At 35.1% G+C, this 19,879-nt stretch overlaps 1 protein-coding gene across 4 annotated transcripts in view; it reads right to left on the reverse strand.

Annotated features, from left to right (window-relative positions):
• Positions 1-11,855, reverse strand: part of LOC145686523 (neural-cadherin-like) — a 698,042-nt gene extending 686,187 nt beyond the window's left edge. For all 4 annotated transcript variants that reach the window (XM_081759947.1, XM_081759925.1, XM_081759936.1 and 1 more), the window contains exon 1: positions 11,783-11,855. In XM_081759947.1, the coding sequence (XP_081616073.1) occupies positions 11,783-11,840 (58 nt within the window). In that variant the 5' untranslated portion in view covers positions 11,841-11,855. The remainder of the gene's footprint in view (positions 1-11,782) is intronic.
• Between the last annotated feature and the right edge of the window lie 8,024 nt (positions 11,856-19,879).

The raw sequence follows: 19,879 nt of genomic DNA on the forward strand, positions 1-19,879 counted from the left end.
AAGAATATATACTTCTGAGGGTTTCACTTATCACATACTCCATACTGTATGTTTATAACAATCTGTGAACGTAACAATGCATTTTGCCTTTGTATACGAGGTTGGTCTGTGGTGTAGATTCTATAAAACTAGAAGCTCAAGCTCTGCTGAAAATGATGCTTCCTTGGTGATGCACAGGAAATAAGCATAAACATATATATATATATATATATATATATATATATATATATATATATATATATATATATATATATATATATATATATATATATATATATATATATATATTAGTTTATAAATACACACATATGAACATATACACACAATTGCGTCACTCAAGTACGGAAGGAAGTGAAAGAGGGAGGGAAGGGCAGAGAATGAAATGGAACAATGTGGAAAGAAGATTAAACGTCCACAAGAGCTTTAGAAAGTCTCCCGGGGATAAAACTGTCAACATAGTTAGAGCACTCATCCACGAAACCCCCCTTCCCCCCGCCAGGAAACCACAACGGACTCCCAACACAGCAACTGTTTGGACTCTTTTTAACTTCTGTTGTATTTAATTCTAGTCTTCATCCATTCACCCCTATCTCAGCTGTTGTCTCCGCATTCTTCCATCCAACAAACCATAACAATTTCAACAAACATAATACGGTTTGGCATAACACAACACAAGAGGTTTTATTTACATGGAAATAGCTAACTCATTACTCACAATACAATCTGGTGTTAATTTTTAAATAAGGGAATGTTTCTATTCTTACAACCATGTACACACATACACATATACACACACACATAAAGAAAGAGATAGGAAAGCAAAAATCTTTGTCTATAAGCATGTGTAATTTGTCCAACTTTCAATCCTAAAGTTATTAAACCTATAGTTAAGACAATTTATCTTGAGCGGAAACAAATTAAAGATAATGCTGATCTCGTGAATTTACATTACATACCTAGGTATAATTCAGCCTGTTTGAAATGGAAGCGGTCTAACAGGAAAACACAAAGCTTTCAAAATTGCAGCGAAAATGCCAGTTATACGATACATTAAAAAATATATACTGTGTTCTAAAAAATCCATATTGGATTATATCTATATCTATATCTATATCTATCTATCTATCTATCTATTTATATATATATATATATATATATATATATATATATATATATGCCTGTACACAGATCGGTCTTCTAGATGCTTAAATATTTGTATTGGGTTCCTCTTCATTCACCAAATACAGATCTTTATTTGAAAAACACTTTGAATTTGCTCACATCGAATTTATGAAAATATTCATTGTATTGGATTGCATTAGTTCACATTATAAATAGAGTGATAATGTTTTTTGATCATACTATACAACACTCTACGCATAATGTCATTGCAATAAATACAGTATCTGATTTTGCTATTTCGTAGCTAACAAAATATTTAACTAGCATTCTTTGAGTACAGCACAATTTAATTAAGCATAAACCGACTTGTATGATATAACAGTATTTTATTTATATAGTCTACCTGAATTAATCCTATCCTGACACAAAATTGTCCTTCTAGACTGGAGTTATCTATTTCTCAATTTAAATAGCATTGCGATTTCCTCAAAATATTAAGTTAGTTAGAATGCCGCCTAACTAGAATTTTTTTATCCTCCTAGGACGTGGGAAATGTGGTATATATCATAAGTTGCATGATCAATATGTATTACTCTCATGACCAAAAAGTTATGTGTATATTTTCCTTATAAACCAATTTATTACACCCGCAGGCCGACTAAATGAAGCTCCCATAAGAAACTAATGATCGGTGTGCACACATCGTGGGCAACTCGGCCTGAGAAGTAACATCCGGCACCCTGATATAATACAGGGGTAGACCACGGTGTGGGCAAAACGGCAGTCTAAGTGTTAAAGACTGTGTACCTGCCCTACCCAAATCGGAAACAAAATCCGAAACTAAGTATACTAAACATTTATTGAGTTACAGGGGGCCAAGATATCTTTCATAAAATCTCAAAATCAAGTCATCAGCAGCTTTTCATATTATACTGTATATTATGTATTTAGTGTCTTTACAATTCGTGAAGCTGCCTTCCGAACGTATATTTGAGAAAATGTCAGACACCAGAAGTGCACTAACCATGTCGCCAAACTTTGAAAGACATGTTGACTGAGAGACAAAGAAAAAGCACTAAAGAACTAATAACACGAAAGGTAACTGTCATTCAAATTCAACGGTAAGAATAATAACTGCAAAAAATATAAAACCACTACAACAAAACGAAACTTAGCGGCAATCTGTCAACACTATATCCCCCCCCCCCCACCGTAAAACGTGAGAGAGCATACTGATAAAATTTCATGACTGGCGACCAGAACACAACTTCGCGTTGTATTGAGTGGTCAAATCGGTAATTCTAGGTCGAGCTTCACGACTCCTTGTGTTCACTATAATTCTATCACCTCCGGTTACAACAAATCAAGAAGGTCGAATATGGAACTAGTTATTGAGACGTTGGATTCATACGAGAAAAAGAGTTTTCGTTAGCTATTATTGATTTGGCTCTACTGTAATCAGAATTGAAACCGGAAGTTGCATAGATTTCTACAGCTTTTGCTTTTTCTCAGAAGATAAATGCAGAAATAGAACCTATTCTGAGAACGCTGAAAATCCATTTGAGAAAACCGTTTTCATCTTCTCTATTCATTATCGTTTGTGTACTATGGTGATAAATGTTAAAACTATACTCGGAGCAAAATAAGAAACGAACTGATGTTTATAACACATGTTGCTCTATTGCAACGTTGTAAGCATTTCAGTTTGGTATCCGCTGTGCTCCTTCCAACTTTCGGTTGACAAACACTTCTGCACACCTGTTACAAGGCATTAGCAATGTAATTTAGTTGTCACTATCTACAGACACCCTCCACTTGTAACCATCATCACAACGTCTTTGATTGGACCCTTTGCTCGGTGACCTCAATTGGTTTGTGACGTAGCTTCCTTTCTCAATATAAATTTATACGCGGCGTTAAGAGGCCTCTTCGCAGAGTAATTAAAATACCGCTAATTTTGCAGTAATTATGTGATATCTTCAAATAGATAAAAGATAATCGAAATGTGGAACAAGAGCGCCCTAGACAATATTATTTTGCATGAGGTACCGTTATCACGAGTCACCTAGTAGCTTTCCGTTTGCAGCCACTTAGAAAAGCGAAAATAAATGTCGAATTTCAAACTGGCTGGAAATCGAAAAGAGATAAGTAAGTCGTGATAACGGTATCTCATGTTAAATAATATTGTCTAGGGCGCTCTTGTTCCACATTTCGATTATCTTTTATCTATTTGAAGATTTCACATAATTACTGTAAAATTAGCGGTATTTTAATTTCGCTGTGATGAACCCTCTTAAACCATCAATTCATTTCTAATTTTGTTTCGTGTATAGAAATGGTTTATTTCTACCAATTCTGGTTTGATTAGAGGGATTAAGAGAGAAGATGGAAACTATTCTTGGAATACACTGAATCCGTATTTTAAAAAAATCCTCGCTATCTCTTACAGCTTTTTCCTCTCTTACCTGCTGAATACGGTGGATTTCCGTAGGACAGAGTTGTTTTGTAAGACTTCCGTTATTTGTGCATACCATAATTTGGGAATTTAAAAATGAATGTGTTTCATTACCATGATTACAAGCAAAAATGTATAGTCTTTTTCTTAACTATCAGTATGGGAATCATTGAGACCATGCATGTGCAAATTGAAACAGGGAATGCGTCAATCACAGAGGACTTACTGGCATCGAGGGCCATTCGTATTCAATAGAGAAGCTCGCTTGTTGTACTATCATGGGGATACAAAATCTCTTATAACGGTAACGAACATATTTACTTACTAAAGAAAAACAGAAAAACCTATTTATTTAACATTTTAATGTCAAACTTGACCCTTTATGTTCTGGACTAGACTCACAATATTCTGTGGTACACTGGATGTTCCAATGCGGAGAATATATCCAAGGAGAAAATCAGTTACCCAGGAAAAAGGAATCAGTTCAGTTTAAGAGATTACATGAGAAATACACTCTCAATAACGGACCAGGTGGACCAGATGAAAGCGTTTAATGGGTCGCAACTGGTCTAGGGGCCGGTTGATGCATATGGCTGATTTAGGCTATGCAAGCTGATGCAACTATTGGAACACTTCTCATGTGAATGGTAATTTTTTACATTTTATATTGTGAATGGTAAATTGAATACACCTAGTTCGAAAAATCGCCATATGCAATTTGTATTAGTATGTATATTAGTGTTTGTAAATCACACATGAATGCCAAAATACAATCCAATTTTATAATATTGTTGTGGATTTTTTTTAAAAAAAAAGTATTATTACTTTTATACCTTCTGTTTTCTATTAACTATATTTTAAACAGATTTTTTAAAAAGAAGTCCCAATTACCAGTTCATGTTTTTTCTATTACTTTATTATTATTATTATTAGCATCGTGTGTTTTTAATCTCATTATAAGCTAATTCCAGTAGATCATACGTACAAATTATTACTCCGAGATGCGCCATTTCCTACTGTTCACGTATTTAAAATTATATATATATGAGCGTGCAATATCTCTTATCATGCTTCCAAATTTGGACATTAATAACACCACATTTTGCACATAAAAGCGTTTTTTAATTAAATGAAAATCTATTTGTTTTAAACTGAAAAAGAAATTTTAAAAATACCAATTTTGTTTTTTTTCCCACTCAACAAGAGATAATGAGAGAAAATATGATAAACAAATATTCATATGACAAATAGAAATACACATACATAATCAAAATGACTGATACAATAAATAAATTGTTTCCTCGCAAACTTTATGTTATATCATGATTAATCAATGACCATTCATATATATATATAAAATTTTAAAAAAATACATTTATTTTTCATAATTAATGCACTATTTGAAAACGTTGTATAGGGCTCATTTCATAGTAATTAATCCGTGCATTGAAAGCGCTGGCTAAAAAAAAAGACTCCCATAGAAGTATGGTACATGAAAGATGAAAGTTGGAGTTTATATATATATATATATATATATATATATATATATATATATATATATATATATATATATATATATATATATATATATATATATATATATATATATATATATCTTTTTCTATAAATTTAAAAACTTTTATACCCCCCAAAAATACGTTGTATCATTGAAAATAAAATTGAAATGTACATAATTAGGAAAAAAAGAAACTAGATTTAAAAAATAAACTCACTACATTGATTAAAAATTCATCATATAATTCGGAGTGTTTTTTTCTCGTATTTAACAATGCGAAACTTTTTTTTTTCTAAAATTAAAAACGCTGTTAGCAAATAAAGGTGAGTAGTTGTGCTATATCCGAATGATTGAAAACCCCTCTTTTCAGCGGTTGTGGGTTTTGTCAATCAGGATAGAGCACCATGCACCAGAAGGCAAGTTGCATCTTCTGCTTTGTCATTCGAACCAGTTTTAGCGCTCGAGCCTTCAACCCGCTGTACACCATCGGTTAAAATTGTGCTTAAAATTAAAAACTTTGATAGTTTATATTTAACATTTACTTTCTTAGCTTGAAAAAAAAAAAAAAAGAAACTCTGTAAAATTAATTAATAGTAACCGTCCTCATCGAATTACTGCACACAAATTACGGGTTTGCCCTGTAGGACCTGTTGATGAAAACTATATAATTAAGAAGATTTTTTTGTTTACTTTGTTATTTTCTACGAGGGAGGATCAGAAACTAACGTTACAAGGCCGATATTTCTAGAATTTCGTCTGTTATAGAGGAATGAGGAGTATGCGGTAATTGTAATGCATGGAGTTGGCAACTGTGCAGAGTTTCAGCCATCCCCACTTACGGCGCTTGTTGTAGGTAAACACAAATTTCAAGGATGTTATAAATAGAGGATCTGCCCATATGTATCTTCATCCTATTAAATCGATGAAGCCAAAAAACAACCGAGCATCTGCACGTTGATTGACTACTCTCGTTTCTGCCATCGTCTGATTGGATACTTTCGTTTCCGCCATGATTTTTAGCTCAAAACATTGCGATCCTATTGGGCGGAGTGGGCAGAGTAGGGGTGGTGAAACTGTGACGCATGGCTTCAAGATTTTTTTGTAAGGGCAGATCCTCTATTTTATAAGATCCTTGACAAATTGCGACTCGTTTGGAAAACTAGTCTCGCGAAGAAGTCTGCTCAGTTATTTGATTTCTGTGGGCGAAACATGTAACCGCAGCTGAAATTCACCGGTAATTGGTACAGCTTTACGGGGAGACTGTAATGTCTCGTCAGCATGTCGCAGAATGGTGTCGAAAGTTTGCGGCTGGTAGAGGAAACGTCACCAACGAGGAGCGTAGTAGCCGACTCAGCATGGCATCAACAGATTTGAACACAGCTCGCGTTCAGGAGCTGATTCAAAACAACAGGAGGATCACGTTATGGCATCTGATGGCAGAACTGGGAATGTCGTTCGAAAACACCTAGGAGGCCGTCGCTTCGCTTCAGACAAGGAGGTAAAACACTTTGTGACAACGTGGCTGAATACTGAATAACACAATTTTTACCAGAAGGGGTCTTCAAACTCACGACAAGTACATCAACTGATATGGAGACTATGTTGAAAAATGAACTAATATACACTGAGAAAAATCCGTTATCCGAGCAGTGGTATATTGTACAAATATATGGAATCCTTATGTTCACTACAGAAATCAGTACGGAGCATACGTTATCCATATGCTACGTGCGCACTGTCCTTAGATGTTACGTTATGCCGTTCCAGGATGCCTGACATGTAACAGTCTTCCGTATATTACATACGTATACGTATGTTACATATATCAAGTATATGTAACATACTTCTATCTGTATGTGAGATGCTGACCAGCTATATACTGTTTATTCCTTTCTACGGAAAGTACGTTTATTAGGAACACTTATCTGGAAAGTACGTATAAAATATATTTTTTAGTTATACGTTTGCTGTACGATAAGTCCAAAAACTACAGGATTTACACATGTAACACAAACACTGCATTTTTACTTACGCCACATACGTTCTTTTCTGTGTATGTACTGTTGGCTGTAGTCGTTATACGAAATAATATATACACGTTCACTGCAGGCTTTGTAACCTTACTTTTTGATCACTCCTCGCACATTTCTTTCTTTGCTGATGTTTAGTTTCGCTTTTCAGCATCAATAATGCGTTCAATGCTCTTCTATGATGCACCAAAGGTGCATGCGCTAGTAGTATACCAGCGGGAAGGGCTAAGTAGAAAACATTAGAAATAATGTGAAATTGCCTTCTTGTACGTAGTAAGATGCAATTAAAAGCAAGTAGTTCAAAACAACATGGTAATAATAATGATAATAATTAAGAAATTGCAAAGATAAAGCTTAAGAGATGATAATTGTAGCTGCAAATGTGTGCTTGTTTTTCATCGTCATCAGAGAAGAAAAACAACAAAAGTAAAGCTCTCTATTTGTTGTCTCAATATTAAAAAGAGCAAGAAAAGGACTGCTGACAATGAAATTTTTTTTTATAATAACGGAATAAAATGCTGAATCTCTTTCTTTTTATCGTTTGCTCAGGAAGAATAAGAACCTTACATAAAACGGTAAACAAACAGTTAGACGCCCTTATAAAACAAAATTATATTCTTACATTATTTCGTTTTTTAAAAAAATAAAAAAGAACAAATTCAAAACGAAGCATTTCTCTAACATTTAATTGATCTTTTTTTTTACAGGAAGAGAGAGAGAGAGAGAGAGAGAAAAAAAGAACATGGTTAAAGATCTAGCAGTGCTGAAAATCTGTACAATTATCTTGATTAATAAACCCAAATTGGAAGAAGAACCTGGTTTTGCGCAAGCGAAAGATAAACTTGTAAACGTAGCAATGTGCTGAATAAAGAGATTTTATTTTCTCTTTTATTCAAAAAATAAAACTCAATCTAACTCTGAAATAATAATTTAAAAAAAAAGAAGAGAAAAGGAATCTCCAAAAATAGCAAACGTAAGACAAAGCTTTTTTTTTTTTTGTTATTTTCCAGATTTCTTCTATTTCTCCCAGCGGGTGAGTGTCTTCTAAAAATGCTTCTCCCTTCTCGCTCCTTCCTAACGTGTCTGTAGTTAGTTTCTTTTCTCTGTCCTTTCTTTTAGACTTTCCGGAGAAGACCGAAAAAGAAAAAAGGGGAGAGACAAAATCTTTGAAACTGATAATGTATAGAAAGGTAAACAAAAGTAGTTGAAGCTAATTTTTTCAACAATAAATTTTGCACAAAGCATACACAGTATATAACAAGTTAACATTATACCACATGTTAACTATTATTCTTTCACGAATATAATGAACAGACATACACAATTCAAAGAAATATTATTACAGGGTTCCTACTGATCTAGCGTAATGTATTTCCCTGATTTCTCCCTGACTTTCTCTGATCTTTGACAGGAAATTCCCTGACTTTTATGACAGTGTTGGATGACGTTGACACATGAATAAGGAATAAATAACGGTGAATATTTATATATGAGAACATTTATTATATAGAGGCAAATAGTAATCAATTGCTCATCCGCATATTCCCACTTATCCCCCATAAAAATACTCCCCCATATAACAGCAAAAAAAAAAAAAAAAAAAACCAAACAAATAGGTATTATAATAGTTGGCTAACAGTAAGTTCAAATTGGTGTACAATTAATGTTAGAAAAAATATATTTTATAAAATTTCCCGTACTTTCCTTGAATTCCAATCTTTTCCCTTGAGCTTCCCTGATCTCTACCATTTTCCACGAGTTTTCCCTGATTTCTCTGACCAGTAGGAACCCTGTATTATGGAACATTAAAAAAAAGTGTTTTGGCAATGGTAACAGTCATTCATGACCATATTCTCCTGACAGATATAACACAATCAAATTTGGTTGATTGCTACCTCCTGCTCCTCATTATCTTTTAACAGACCGTATTAACCTAGAGAGGTAATGTTCAGCTGAATGCTCTATGAAGTCACAGCTTTATGCTTCCCTTATTAGTTAAACCACACAGAGAGGGGAAAGAGCTGGTAGAGAAAGCTGACCATCTAGAAAAAAAGACAAAAGTGACAAAAGGGAAACAAGAGCCTCGATAGCGCAGACAACGATTGTACACGCGAACTACTCGAAAATCCATGACTATGCGTATCTAATGATGGAACGAGTCACTGGTTTTCGATTTTTGTCCAGGTTTTCCAGGTCTGAATATCGCTTCTCAGATTCGGTCTGACTGGGTGACCCGGAGACCCAGGCAAACCCGGTGACCTGGACACACTCGGAGATAAAGGCAGACCCAGTAAACCAGAAACAGTCGAAATATATTCTCTACAGCACTACTGGAGAACTTTATAGTTGATTACTACCGTTCTCTACTCTAGCTCAAACATTCATTTGTTTGATTCCCAATGTAACATTTCTTAATCAAGCTACCATGTTTTTAAATATTTCAAATATAATTTCATGCTTATTCGTTTTCCTATACTGAAAAATAATGCAGTGGATATTGAACATACACTATACTGACATAATAATCATAACAACAAAATACTGTTTGAAATCTTTTATAAGTGGCATTTTTTAAAAATATTCTAAATGACAAATTTTACAGGTTCACTTAATTAAAATTTGATTACCCATCATAAGGAAAACAAGCAGCTTATTTATTTATTTATTTATTTTTGTAATTCTGTCGCGTTTATGCTCCGTTACACGTTGTACTTATCTTTCAGTGCAATGTTTCGATACACAAGCAACTACGAAAATACGATTTAGAGAAAAAAGAGAGAGGAGACAATCATGTCTGCTAGAATTACATTAGCAATGTCCCACATATTTTCCATGCATATGACAATGTTTCGCTGTCTTTGGGTCACATCGGATCTCTCCGAGTGACGTGCCTGTTCGAAGCCTCCGAGTTTTGTGAATTATAAGTCATTGACAACACTTCGTTATTCCGTTCTCTTACTTTATCCCCCTCCTTTCCCCATTGTATTTCCTTTTTTCTGATTGTAAAAACTCTCTTTCCTACGTCACATGTCGGTCAGATGAAAATAACTGATCTACAGAAACTTTCTTTCAATCCTATTAGGACGACAGTCAAAAGATCGGAATCACAGAAATCGAGCTATTTCCATAATAGAACAATCATTGCAATATACTGTAGGTAACTTGGAAATACTTTATTCTGTGGACATACAAAAAAAAATCGGTATAACTCTACGATAATTCAAATTGTCCCTGAAGAAATACAATTTTCTTCAAATGTTTGCTCGATAAAATAGACAGTGCGAATGTCACACATACACTGATATTATATTAGTGAAATGCAACACATGCAAGTAAATATTTTGCAGTTGTTTATTTCTGGATGATTGTATGTCGATTTGTAATTAAGATTTACTCAGGGATGGAAAAAAGAACTGGTTCTGACCCGCTTTTGAACCGGTTCAGGCACCAAGAACCTATGCTAAAGATAGAAACCTGTTCGGAGCGTTTACACAAGAACTGGTTCATTTTCTGTCCCTGGATTTACTTGATAGTAACACGGTCCTCAAATAAATAAATATCCTGATGAGAATATGAGAAATACTTCATGACGATAATAACCACATCAGACGTAAGGTTTTTGGAGAAGAATGAAGGATCGAGTTCAGAAAATGTTATTAACGTGCGTGCAACGAATAAGTGAACATGATCTTTGTTAAAATTGGAGAACTCTTTGGAATGTATTGGTCTTCATTTCATTTCTTTACTCTACAAAATTTCTCTTGTAATAAACTTCTAAATATAACACGCACAACGTTCTTCAAGCAACATATTCGAAACAACAACAACAACAACAAATTACGTTGCCCTTTTTTATATACATACATAAAAGAACAGAAATGCTTAAGAATACATTCCAAAGTAAGTACAATTTGTTTTCGACAGAAAAAATAAACACCTGTATCCTTTTCGAAAATATTCCTAAATAAGAATTTTAGGAAAACTAAAAATGGATAAAAAAAAAATCGCGATCTTGGCTAATAACTAGTTTTTGGATCAGGGGCCTCAAAATTTTGAACGTCCCCTAAATCTAGTTTTCGTGTTTTCTACGGAATAAGCACACCATACTGAGTTAACTGATAGTTTGAGTTTGGCTACACTATATGTAGTTCTCCAGATATATGGTCTACAAAGAAAATTTTTGCTTGAAATATACTAGATCTTTTGACACACACACACACACACAAAAATGGAAGTATGATTAAATACATAAGCTCAAAGGAAGGGTTTCAGAGACCAAGAGTATATGTAAAGCAATCGTACCTACTGAAAAAGGTAATGAACTTTCTAATGCAAGTAAAGGCTCATTTTTTTGCACATGTCTCTTCATCGCAAGACTAATTATTTTTTTAAAAATTAAAACAATTTAATTTTCATCCATTGAGACAATTGACCTGGTTCACAATATGTTACACAACAATACTCTATCTAATGTGACAAGCAACTAACAAAAGGGCAACTGGGAATATAAGTGTACAGAATGTTCTCAATAGAAGCGCAATATACCACTGGTATCTACAGTGGACAATAAAAATAATCTTATATCAACAAGGAAACACAACATACATAAGAAAATGTACAGAAGAAGAAGAAGAGAAAAGCAAAGATGGGATTACTCACCAAGTATGAGCCTGAGGATGCTCGCGGTGAGATGATGAAGCTCAGATGACACTGCCATCTAGGAGGGACTTCCGATGACAACGATGACTTCCAGGTCTGAAGACAAAACGGTATACGAATTTTCGAGATTTGTGACGAGTGCGGAATGAGAGGCTACTAAACAAAGTCTCTGGTGTGGGTGGAAACAGGAGTGGTGCAATCAAAGAAAGCAGCTGAGTGTTGCAGAAATTAAAATTAAAAAAACAAAAAACGAATCAGTACGGAACTTGTTTATTTCTAATCTGGAGAACTCTTAGGCACAGAGGGTGGAAACCCTGATCCACATCGCCAAAGTTTGTATAAAGTGTTTTTTATATAGTACGTATTAAGCATGCTTATTTGAAGCCCAGTGAATATATATATCAAGCACAACAACAACGAAAAAAACGAAGCAACAGACACCAGTTCACAATGTCCAACACAGGAGACACAATACAACTTGGTGACCAAGATTAACACAATACAGACACAAATAGTATTTGGTTCTTTTTTGTTTTAACCGGAGACAAACATTATGACTTTTCAAGGTCGATCGGAAGATGCTTGAGCCACTCTAATTGTTTATGTTCACTGGCAGTACAGTGGATAAGAATTACTGAGAACAAACCTCATTCTGAAAATACAACAAACAATACAATCTCTGTAATAAACCACACACAAGTAACAATTATAATAAAACACATCAACCATACTTTATAGTATGCTCAGGGTTTCAAGCAAACAATACAACAAACATAAACAGTAATTAGGGAAACAAAATAAGGGGAAAAGCTTTGCTGCTCGTTATACGCTAGATACGACCTAGTTTCATCTAACAAGCTGGTAAATTCTATATTGTACTCAAGGCGTAGCTATCGCAACTACAGCATTTTATATACAAGTACCTGCTCTTGTGAAGCATTTAGCTATGTTGTTTCGCTGACTACTACCATTACTTTTAACTACAATTTAAAGTAAAGAGTATGAAGCCTCTGACTTGAAGAATTACTCCTAGTTGTGTTCCTACATCCTACTTCATTTTAGAGATCACTTCCCCGATCTATTGTTCGTTCGTTTACGGTTTAATCTATCCATCTATACAAATAAAAATGAAAGAGACTATGTTTGTGACTTAATAACTTTTGAACCATCCGACCGATCTCGATCAAATTTTCCACATATATAAGGTTCGGGCCTGGGATGTTATTTTGTAATTTCATTTTGATGGTACAACTTAGGGGAAGCGGAGGTGGAGGGGAAGATGTTTAACAATGGTCGAAAATGACCGATATTAGTGCCGAATCCATGGTTTTCGGTGTTGTTAAAATGAACAGTGATGCTTCCGATGCCGTTTAAATACAAATTCAGTCCCGCAACTTGGGTGAGAGGAAAAGTGAGATATATAAAACAAGACGAAAAGTGACTGATATTAGTGTCGAATCCATAGTTTTCAGGGTTGCTGAGATGAACAGTAACACTTCCGATGCCGTTTAAATTAAAATGCAGCTATCATTATTACTCTTAAGGGAGGGTGCTAACATGTAAAAATAATTGAAAATCACCGATACTAGTGTCGAATTTATAGTTGTTGGGGTCCCTAAGTTGATTGGGGACAGTTTTGGTGTCCTTTATGTCCAAAATGAAATGTATTCTCCTCGTGCGAAGAACGCGTATTCTGCTAGTAATGCCCTAAAAGTTGAATGGGAAAAGGTTGCAATTACAATTGGTATAAATCTGTGAATTGCATTTCAGACAGTAGCGTTATTTCATATTTTTTACCAGAGATTAGTATACAATTATTTAAAAGTATGCGTTTCTGGAACCCCCTGCCCTTCCCAAATGATGCTCCTGATTTCAGAACTTAGTCCAAGAACAATCCTACGAATTACTTGATTTGTCTATTGTTGAAGTTTAGCATCCCATTTCAACATCGAGGCTATATGAGATGTGAACCGGAATTTGATCCATCCTAATGTACTTAATGCTCTTCCACTACGAATCAAATACGGAACCACGTGCATTGAAGGTGTGGACTGGCCGCTAGAGCAACGCTGGTGATGGGTGTTGAGGGACTCCGCTGTTAATTGAATCTGGATATATTTTACTAAAGGCAAATACAATATAGCCAAGAGATCGTTCCTTAGAGATATAAATACCGAAAAATGCTGATGAATAAGGGTAGTAAATATTTAAATATTAGGTTTCTGATAAATTAGATGAATCTTTATGGGTACCCTAAAACTGTAGCTTCTTTGACAATGAAAAGATATACCCTTTCATTTTGAACAGACTCATTTTAAAAATAAAATGTCGCATAAAGTCTAGATTTATAGACTTTTATGATATACTGTATGTTCTATCACATAATTATTTCCATCCCCCTTATATATACCGGTACACACACACATACACACATATATATAAAACCCCAAACTTCCGTATTACATTCGTAGTATTGAACAATACCCTGGAATAAAAAAAAAAAAACAAAAAAACATTTCTTTTTACCAATGTATATTTAAAACGTTAATTCTAAGCTGATCCCTAGTTCGATCCCCAGCTATGCGAATTTGTGGTGGACAAAATCGTGTTTATAGATATTCTCGGAGTTTTCTAGTTTCCTTCCTCATTCTCATTTCATGAATTAATTATTTCATAAACATCATGTATTTTCATTAGCCATCCGTAACCTTTATACTAAAAGGCATTAGTGTTGGACGCAAAACTAACCATTTTATTTATTTATTTTGTTTATTTAATGTTCATTCTGCATAGGATTAGTACAGTAACTACTGGAAAATTTATCGTAAAAGTTCAGATAAACTTAAGGTAAATAAACAACATTGAAAAGTCAGAAACATATTGTACATGGGATTAGAACTAACCGTAATATTGGAAATCGTTGAATATTTAAATTTAATTTACTTTAATTTACTTCCCATGTGTAATATTGATTATATATATATATCTATATCCTGTATATATGAAGCTTATTTACGCTAATACCAAATATCACCAAACACACTAGCAGAAACCCGACAACCAAAAGAAGAGCCGTTTCCCTTTTTCCTCATTTTTTTTTTTTAAAAAAGAAGGGGAAGCAGGAAATTTTGAGGTTTCCTGTTCATAAATAAGTCATATATGAACATATGTGAATATGTAGTGTGTTAACTGATAAAACATTAATGTTAGGATCACCAGTGACATATTTTTTTTTTCTGTGTCGTCACCCACCATTACTAGGGTACCAAACATCGGTTTTCCATTAAGGCTATGTAATCCAAAATCAATAGGAGATGGAGTTTTGGATAAAAATGCAAGAGGGGCATAGAGTAGGAGAGCGCAAGCGAGGGGGGGGTTAAAGGGTCAAGGAAGGAGGAATGATCTGCTAGAAAGTGTGCTCACAGTTATCAATCATCTTTTAGGCATATATATATATATATATATATATATATATATATATATATATATATATATGCACATAGATAGATAGATAGATATAAGATGTATGCTGCACAGTACATTACCAGAGGAGTGCGTTCTCTATAGTACAGGAAAAATTGACTAAAAAAGTGTTATTCTGAAAAAAAATTATTCCCAACATGAAATTTTGGTCAGGGGTCACATTTGGTATTGGATTTAAGAATCTAATGAGTCCATAAAAATTCGAGGGGGGGAAAGTCGTTTTATTGGGGGAGGGGGAAATCGTGAAAAAATGAAAAAAAAATATTCCCAACATGGAAGTTTGGTCAAGGGTCATATTTGGTATTGTATTTAAGAATCTAATGAGTCCATAAAAATTCGAGGGGGGATTCGTTTTGGGGGGAAATTCGTTTCTTGGGGGGAGAGGGGGAACTCGAGGAATAGTAAAAACTTAAAAAGTATGTCATGTAGGGTGTCTGCTAATAGGTTTTGAGGTACGCTGAATCGATTAAAGCTAGTATCAAATTGATAAAACAAGTAGTCTTTAATATAAAAATGTTTAGTATAAATACGTGCAGTTGTTTTTTGTGATGGAGAATAGTTTAATATCAGCATAACGCTTTTTGGACAATCTTGCAATTCTAATGAAAACTGCGACCTGTTCTTTTAACATTTTGAGAAAAATCATTCTTAGTTGCTGTCTGTAGATGAAACTGTAATGTAATTATGTATAGCTGCAAAGAAAGTTCTAGTTGCAGTCATAAAATGCCCAATCACAAATGGAGTTGGACTGAGTAAATTCACTTTTGCAGATCTAGATAAATTAATGCCTGAGATTAATAAGTATGATGATTTCCCAACACCTGTAGATGTTTTATGGATGTTTGGTAAAATGTGGAACAAACATGGGATACCTGGCTGGCAGGGCTTTTTGGAAAAAGTGACATCAAGTGAATATAGTGATGTTTCCAAAATAATACAGTTGCCGTTCATCATGGCTCCACCATCTGATCCTGATACTGTTTATACGGCTCTTATGATGGCGATCGAAGAGGGAAACAAAACAGATCTGAAAACCGTTTTTGTCACTTTTGATTTACCTCTGTTTATGAAAGCAGTAGACATTGTGCTCTCAGCGCCTCCTGATTCTCCATTAAACAGAGTTGTAGTAAGACTGGGTGGGTTTCATCTTCTTATGTCCTTTTTGGGCACGATTGGATTTATCATGGCAGATAGTGGGTTACAAGAGTTACTAAGTATTGTGTACGCTGAGAACACGGTTAAGCACATACTCAGTGGACATGCTTACGCACGTGCTATCCGTGCTCACATGTTGCTGTGTACAGCTCTTGGAAAACACATACTACAAGACGTACCTGTTTCTCCTGAAGAAGAGATACAAATGAAATATTTACTTAAGGATTTTGAAGACCAACCGACAACCAAAACCCGCAATGAGGAGGACATATTAGTAAAAAGTGTATGTGAACAACTGAAAAAACATATCACAGAAATAGAAGATCGTGGACCCACGGCAAAGCTTTGGATGCAATACTTTAAAATGGTTACTTTAGTAAAGCGGTTTATCGAAGCGGAAAGAACAGGAAACTGGGAACTCCACTTGTACACAGTAAAGTTGATGGTACCTTATTTCATCGCAAGTGGACATATACACTATGCAAAAGCATGCTGTATATACTTGCAGCTTATGTCCACGTTACCTACAAAAATGAACCCAGATGAATACCGCTGCAGGTTATTCTACCATCAGACGCACGAACAAATACTGTTCAGGAACATCACCAGACAGGGTGATAGAGCAAACTGCCAATCGGGAGTTCAAAGTGATGGGAGGAGTAATTAGAAGAGGTTACACAGATAACGTGTTAAATGCATATGTTGTGACGAAACCAGCTTTTTCTGATATTGTTAATGCACTGGAAGATTTCTGTGGAATTAGCTTTTGTACGTCGGAGCAGCATGTTGATGCTCGAGAAAGTCGCGTACAAAGAGACGAATTAGATGTACACAAATTGTATTCATGGTTAGAGTTGCATGATCCTTTTTCAAATTCTACTTCCGTTCTTGTATCCCTTGGGACTGGCGTGACAGGGAATGATTTGATCAATTGCCATTTATCAAAAGAAGTTGGAACTCGAAGGATGAAGGAACTAGTAGGACAGCAACTCCAGGACGTAAAGTTAAGGAGATGTGATAATATCAGGCCCCTAACAGCAGTTCACTCGTCGCTAAAAGTGCATGACCGAGTCATCAATGTTGATCCATTAATTTTGTATAAACGAATGCTCCTCAAAAGAGACGAAGATCTGTCAACTTTCTTCAAGTATGAAATAGCTCCTTATCCCTTATCGCTATTTGTGAGCTCAGGCATGCGGAAAAATGTAAAATCTGCTTTGTACGATGAGTTTATAAGTTGTGAACCAGACAGTGAGGATATTTTGTTGCAAAATGTGGCAAGGTACGTCATTGATGGCGGCCACTTGCTATATGCACTGAAGTGGGACACCAAAGAGAAAAATCAAACATACAAGGACTTGTGCAGCTCCTACGTTAATTATGTTCAAAAGAACTTCGTCACGGCATCAATCACAAATTCTCAAAATGTCAGTCAGGCCCTAAAACATGTAGTAGTGTTTGATGGATATGATGATCCAAACAGCACAAAATCAGATGAACATGCGCGCAGGTACAAATTGTCCTGTCCCCGTGTTAATGTCGAAGAGCACTTGCCTGTGTTTGGAAACCAGATAAGGTTCTTGTCTAATGAGGAAAACAAAAAAGCAGTTGATAGTTTTACTGACAAAAGCTTTCCAAAGCAGTGGGATTGAAGTTCGACAGGCGACTGGAGATGCTGACAGACTAATCGTGCAGACTGCCATTGAAGTACCTTCTAGTGTCATTGTCACTCAAGATACAGACATTCTAGTCATAACAACAGCTCTTGCTCCAGTCGATCAGGAAACTTATGTGCTTAAGCCAAAGATTGGGCGACGCAAACGGAAATTATATTCTTCTCGAAGCCTCCAAGAGCAACATGTCGGTGTGAGAGACTATATTCTCCTGGCTCACGCGTTCAGCGGCTGTGATACCACCAGCGCTATTTATGGTAAAGGCAAGGCACAGATCCTAAAGTTGCTTGAGACAGACAATCGTTTAAAAACCAGTATCCATATATTTAATAAAAGGGATTCAACGCACGAGGAGGTCATGAACGCTGGAGAAACTATTTTTCTGTGTCTGTATGGTTCTAATGATAGGACACACACACTGGATGCTTTTAGATATATTATGTTCCAGAAATCTTTAAGGAAAATTACAGCAAAGCTAGAATCACTTCCACCAACGTCCGCAAGTGCAGCACAACATTCCTATCGTACATACTATCAAGTACAACTTTGGATGGGAAAAACTGGGGTTGGACTCGACAAAAAAAAAAAAAAATTGCAAGCCACCAGAACCACACTCGAGCCTGCTCCAGAAGCTGTACTCAAATTGGTATTTTGCTCTTGCAAAGGAACTTGCTCGACTTCGCAGTGTACTTGCTTGAAAAGTGGCGTCAAGTGTTCACCGCTATGTAAAGTCTGTGAAGGAGGAGCATGTCTCAACATGGAATCAGAAGAGGATACTGCAACTACCCATATCGAAGATGAGGTCGAACTTGTGTGTGGTGTTGATGAAGCTATTGTTGATGATGATTATGAGAATTATTTACTATGTTAATACGATTGTTACCTATGATATAATATGCTTCATACAAATTAATTCATCACAGTCTAATTGTAGCACATTTTCACTTTTTCTAATCACTTATTATATACATTCCCCTTACTTGTCTATTCACATTATTTCAGTAGAAAAATCATTTTTATATTAAAAACTACTTGTTTTATCAATTTGATACTAGCTTTAATCGATTCAGCGTACCTCAAAACCTATTAGAAGACACCCTACATGACATACTTTTTAAGTTTTTACTATTCCTCGAGTTCCCCTCCCCCCAAAAAACGAATTTCCACCCCCAAAACGAATTCCCCCTCGAATTTTTATGGACTCATTAGATTCTTAAATACAATACCAAATGTGATCCTTGACCAAACTTCCATGTTGGGAATAATGTTTTTTCATTTTTTCACGATTTCCCCCTCCCCCCAATAAAACGACTTTCCCCCCCTCGAATTTTTATGGACTCATTAGATTCTTAAATCCAATACCAAATGTGACTCCTGGCCAAAATTTCATGTTGGGAATATTTTTTTTTCAGAACCAAACAATTTTTCCTGTACTACTACTCCATGTACTTTATCTGAGCACATAAAAAGGCTGAAAGGAAGGGAGACACATGCATAACTCTCGTGAATGGATGAATAGGAAGCACCCACCACTATTCTTTAGTAAACAATAGCTTTCACGATCCACTTTACCATAAGTGATCTTCTTTCTTTTCTTTTTATTTAATGATTACTGACACTGTTTTTTGTTTCTTTTCTTTTTTCTTTTTCTTTCTTTTTTTCTTTTTTTTTAGTGTCTAGAGAATAGTAAACATATAAGTTTTAAGGATATTTAAATGTTGTACCCTTGTTCCAATGTGGATCTGATATTCACCTAGCATCTTTGAAATGGGTACCCGGGCCTCTA

Source organism: Thermobia domestica, chromosome 1 (assembly GCF_964235325.1).
Source record: "Thermobia domestica chromosome 1, izTheDome1.hap1.1, whole genome shotgun sequence".
Lineage (NCBI taxonomy): Eukaryota > Metazoa > Arthropoda > Insecta > Zygentoma > Lepismatidae > Thermobia > Thermobia domestica.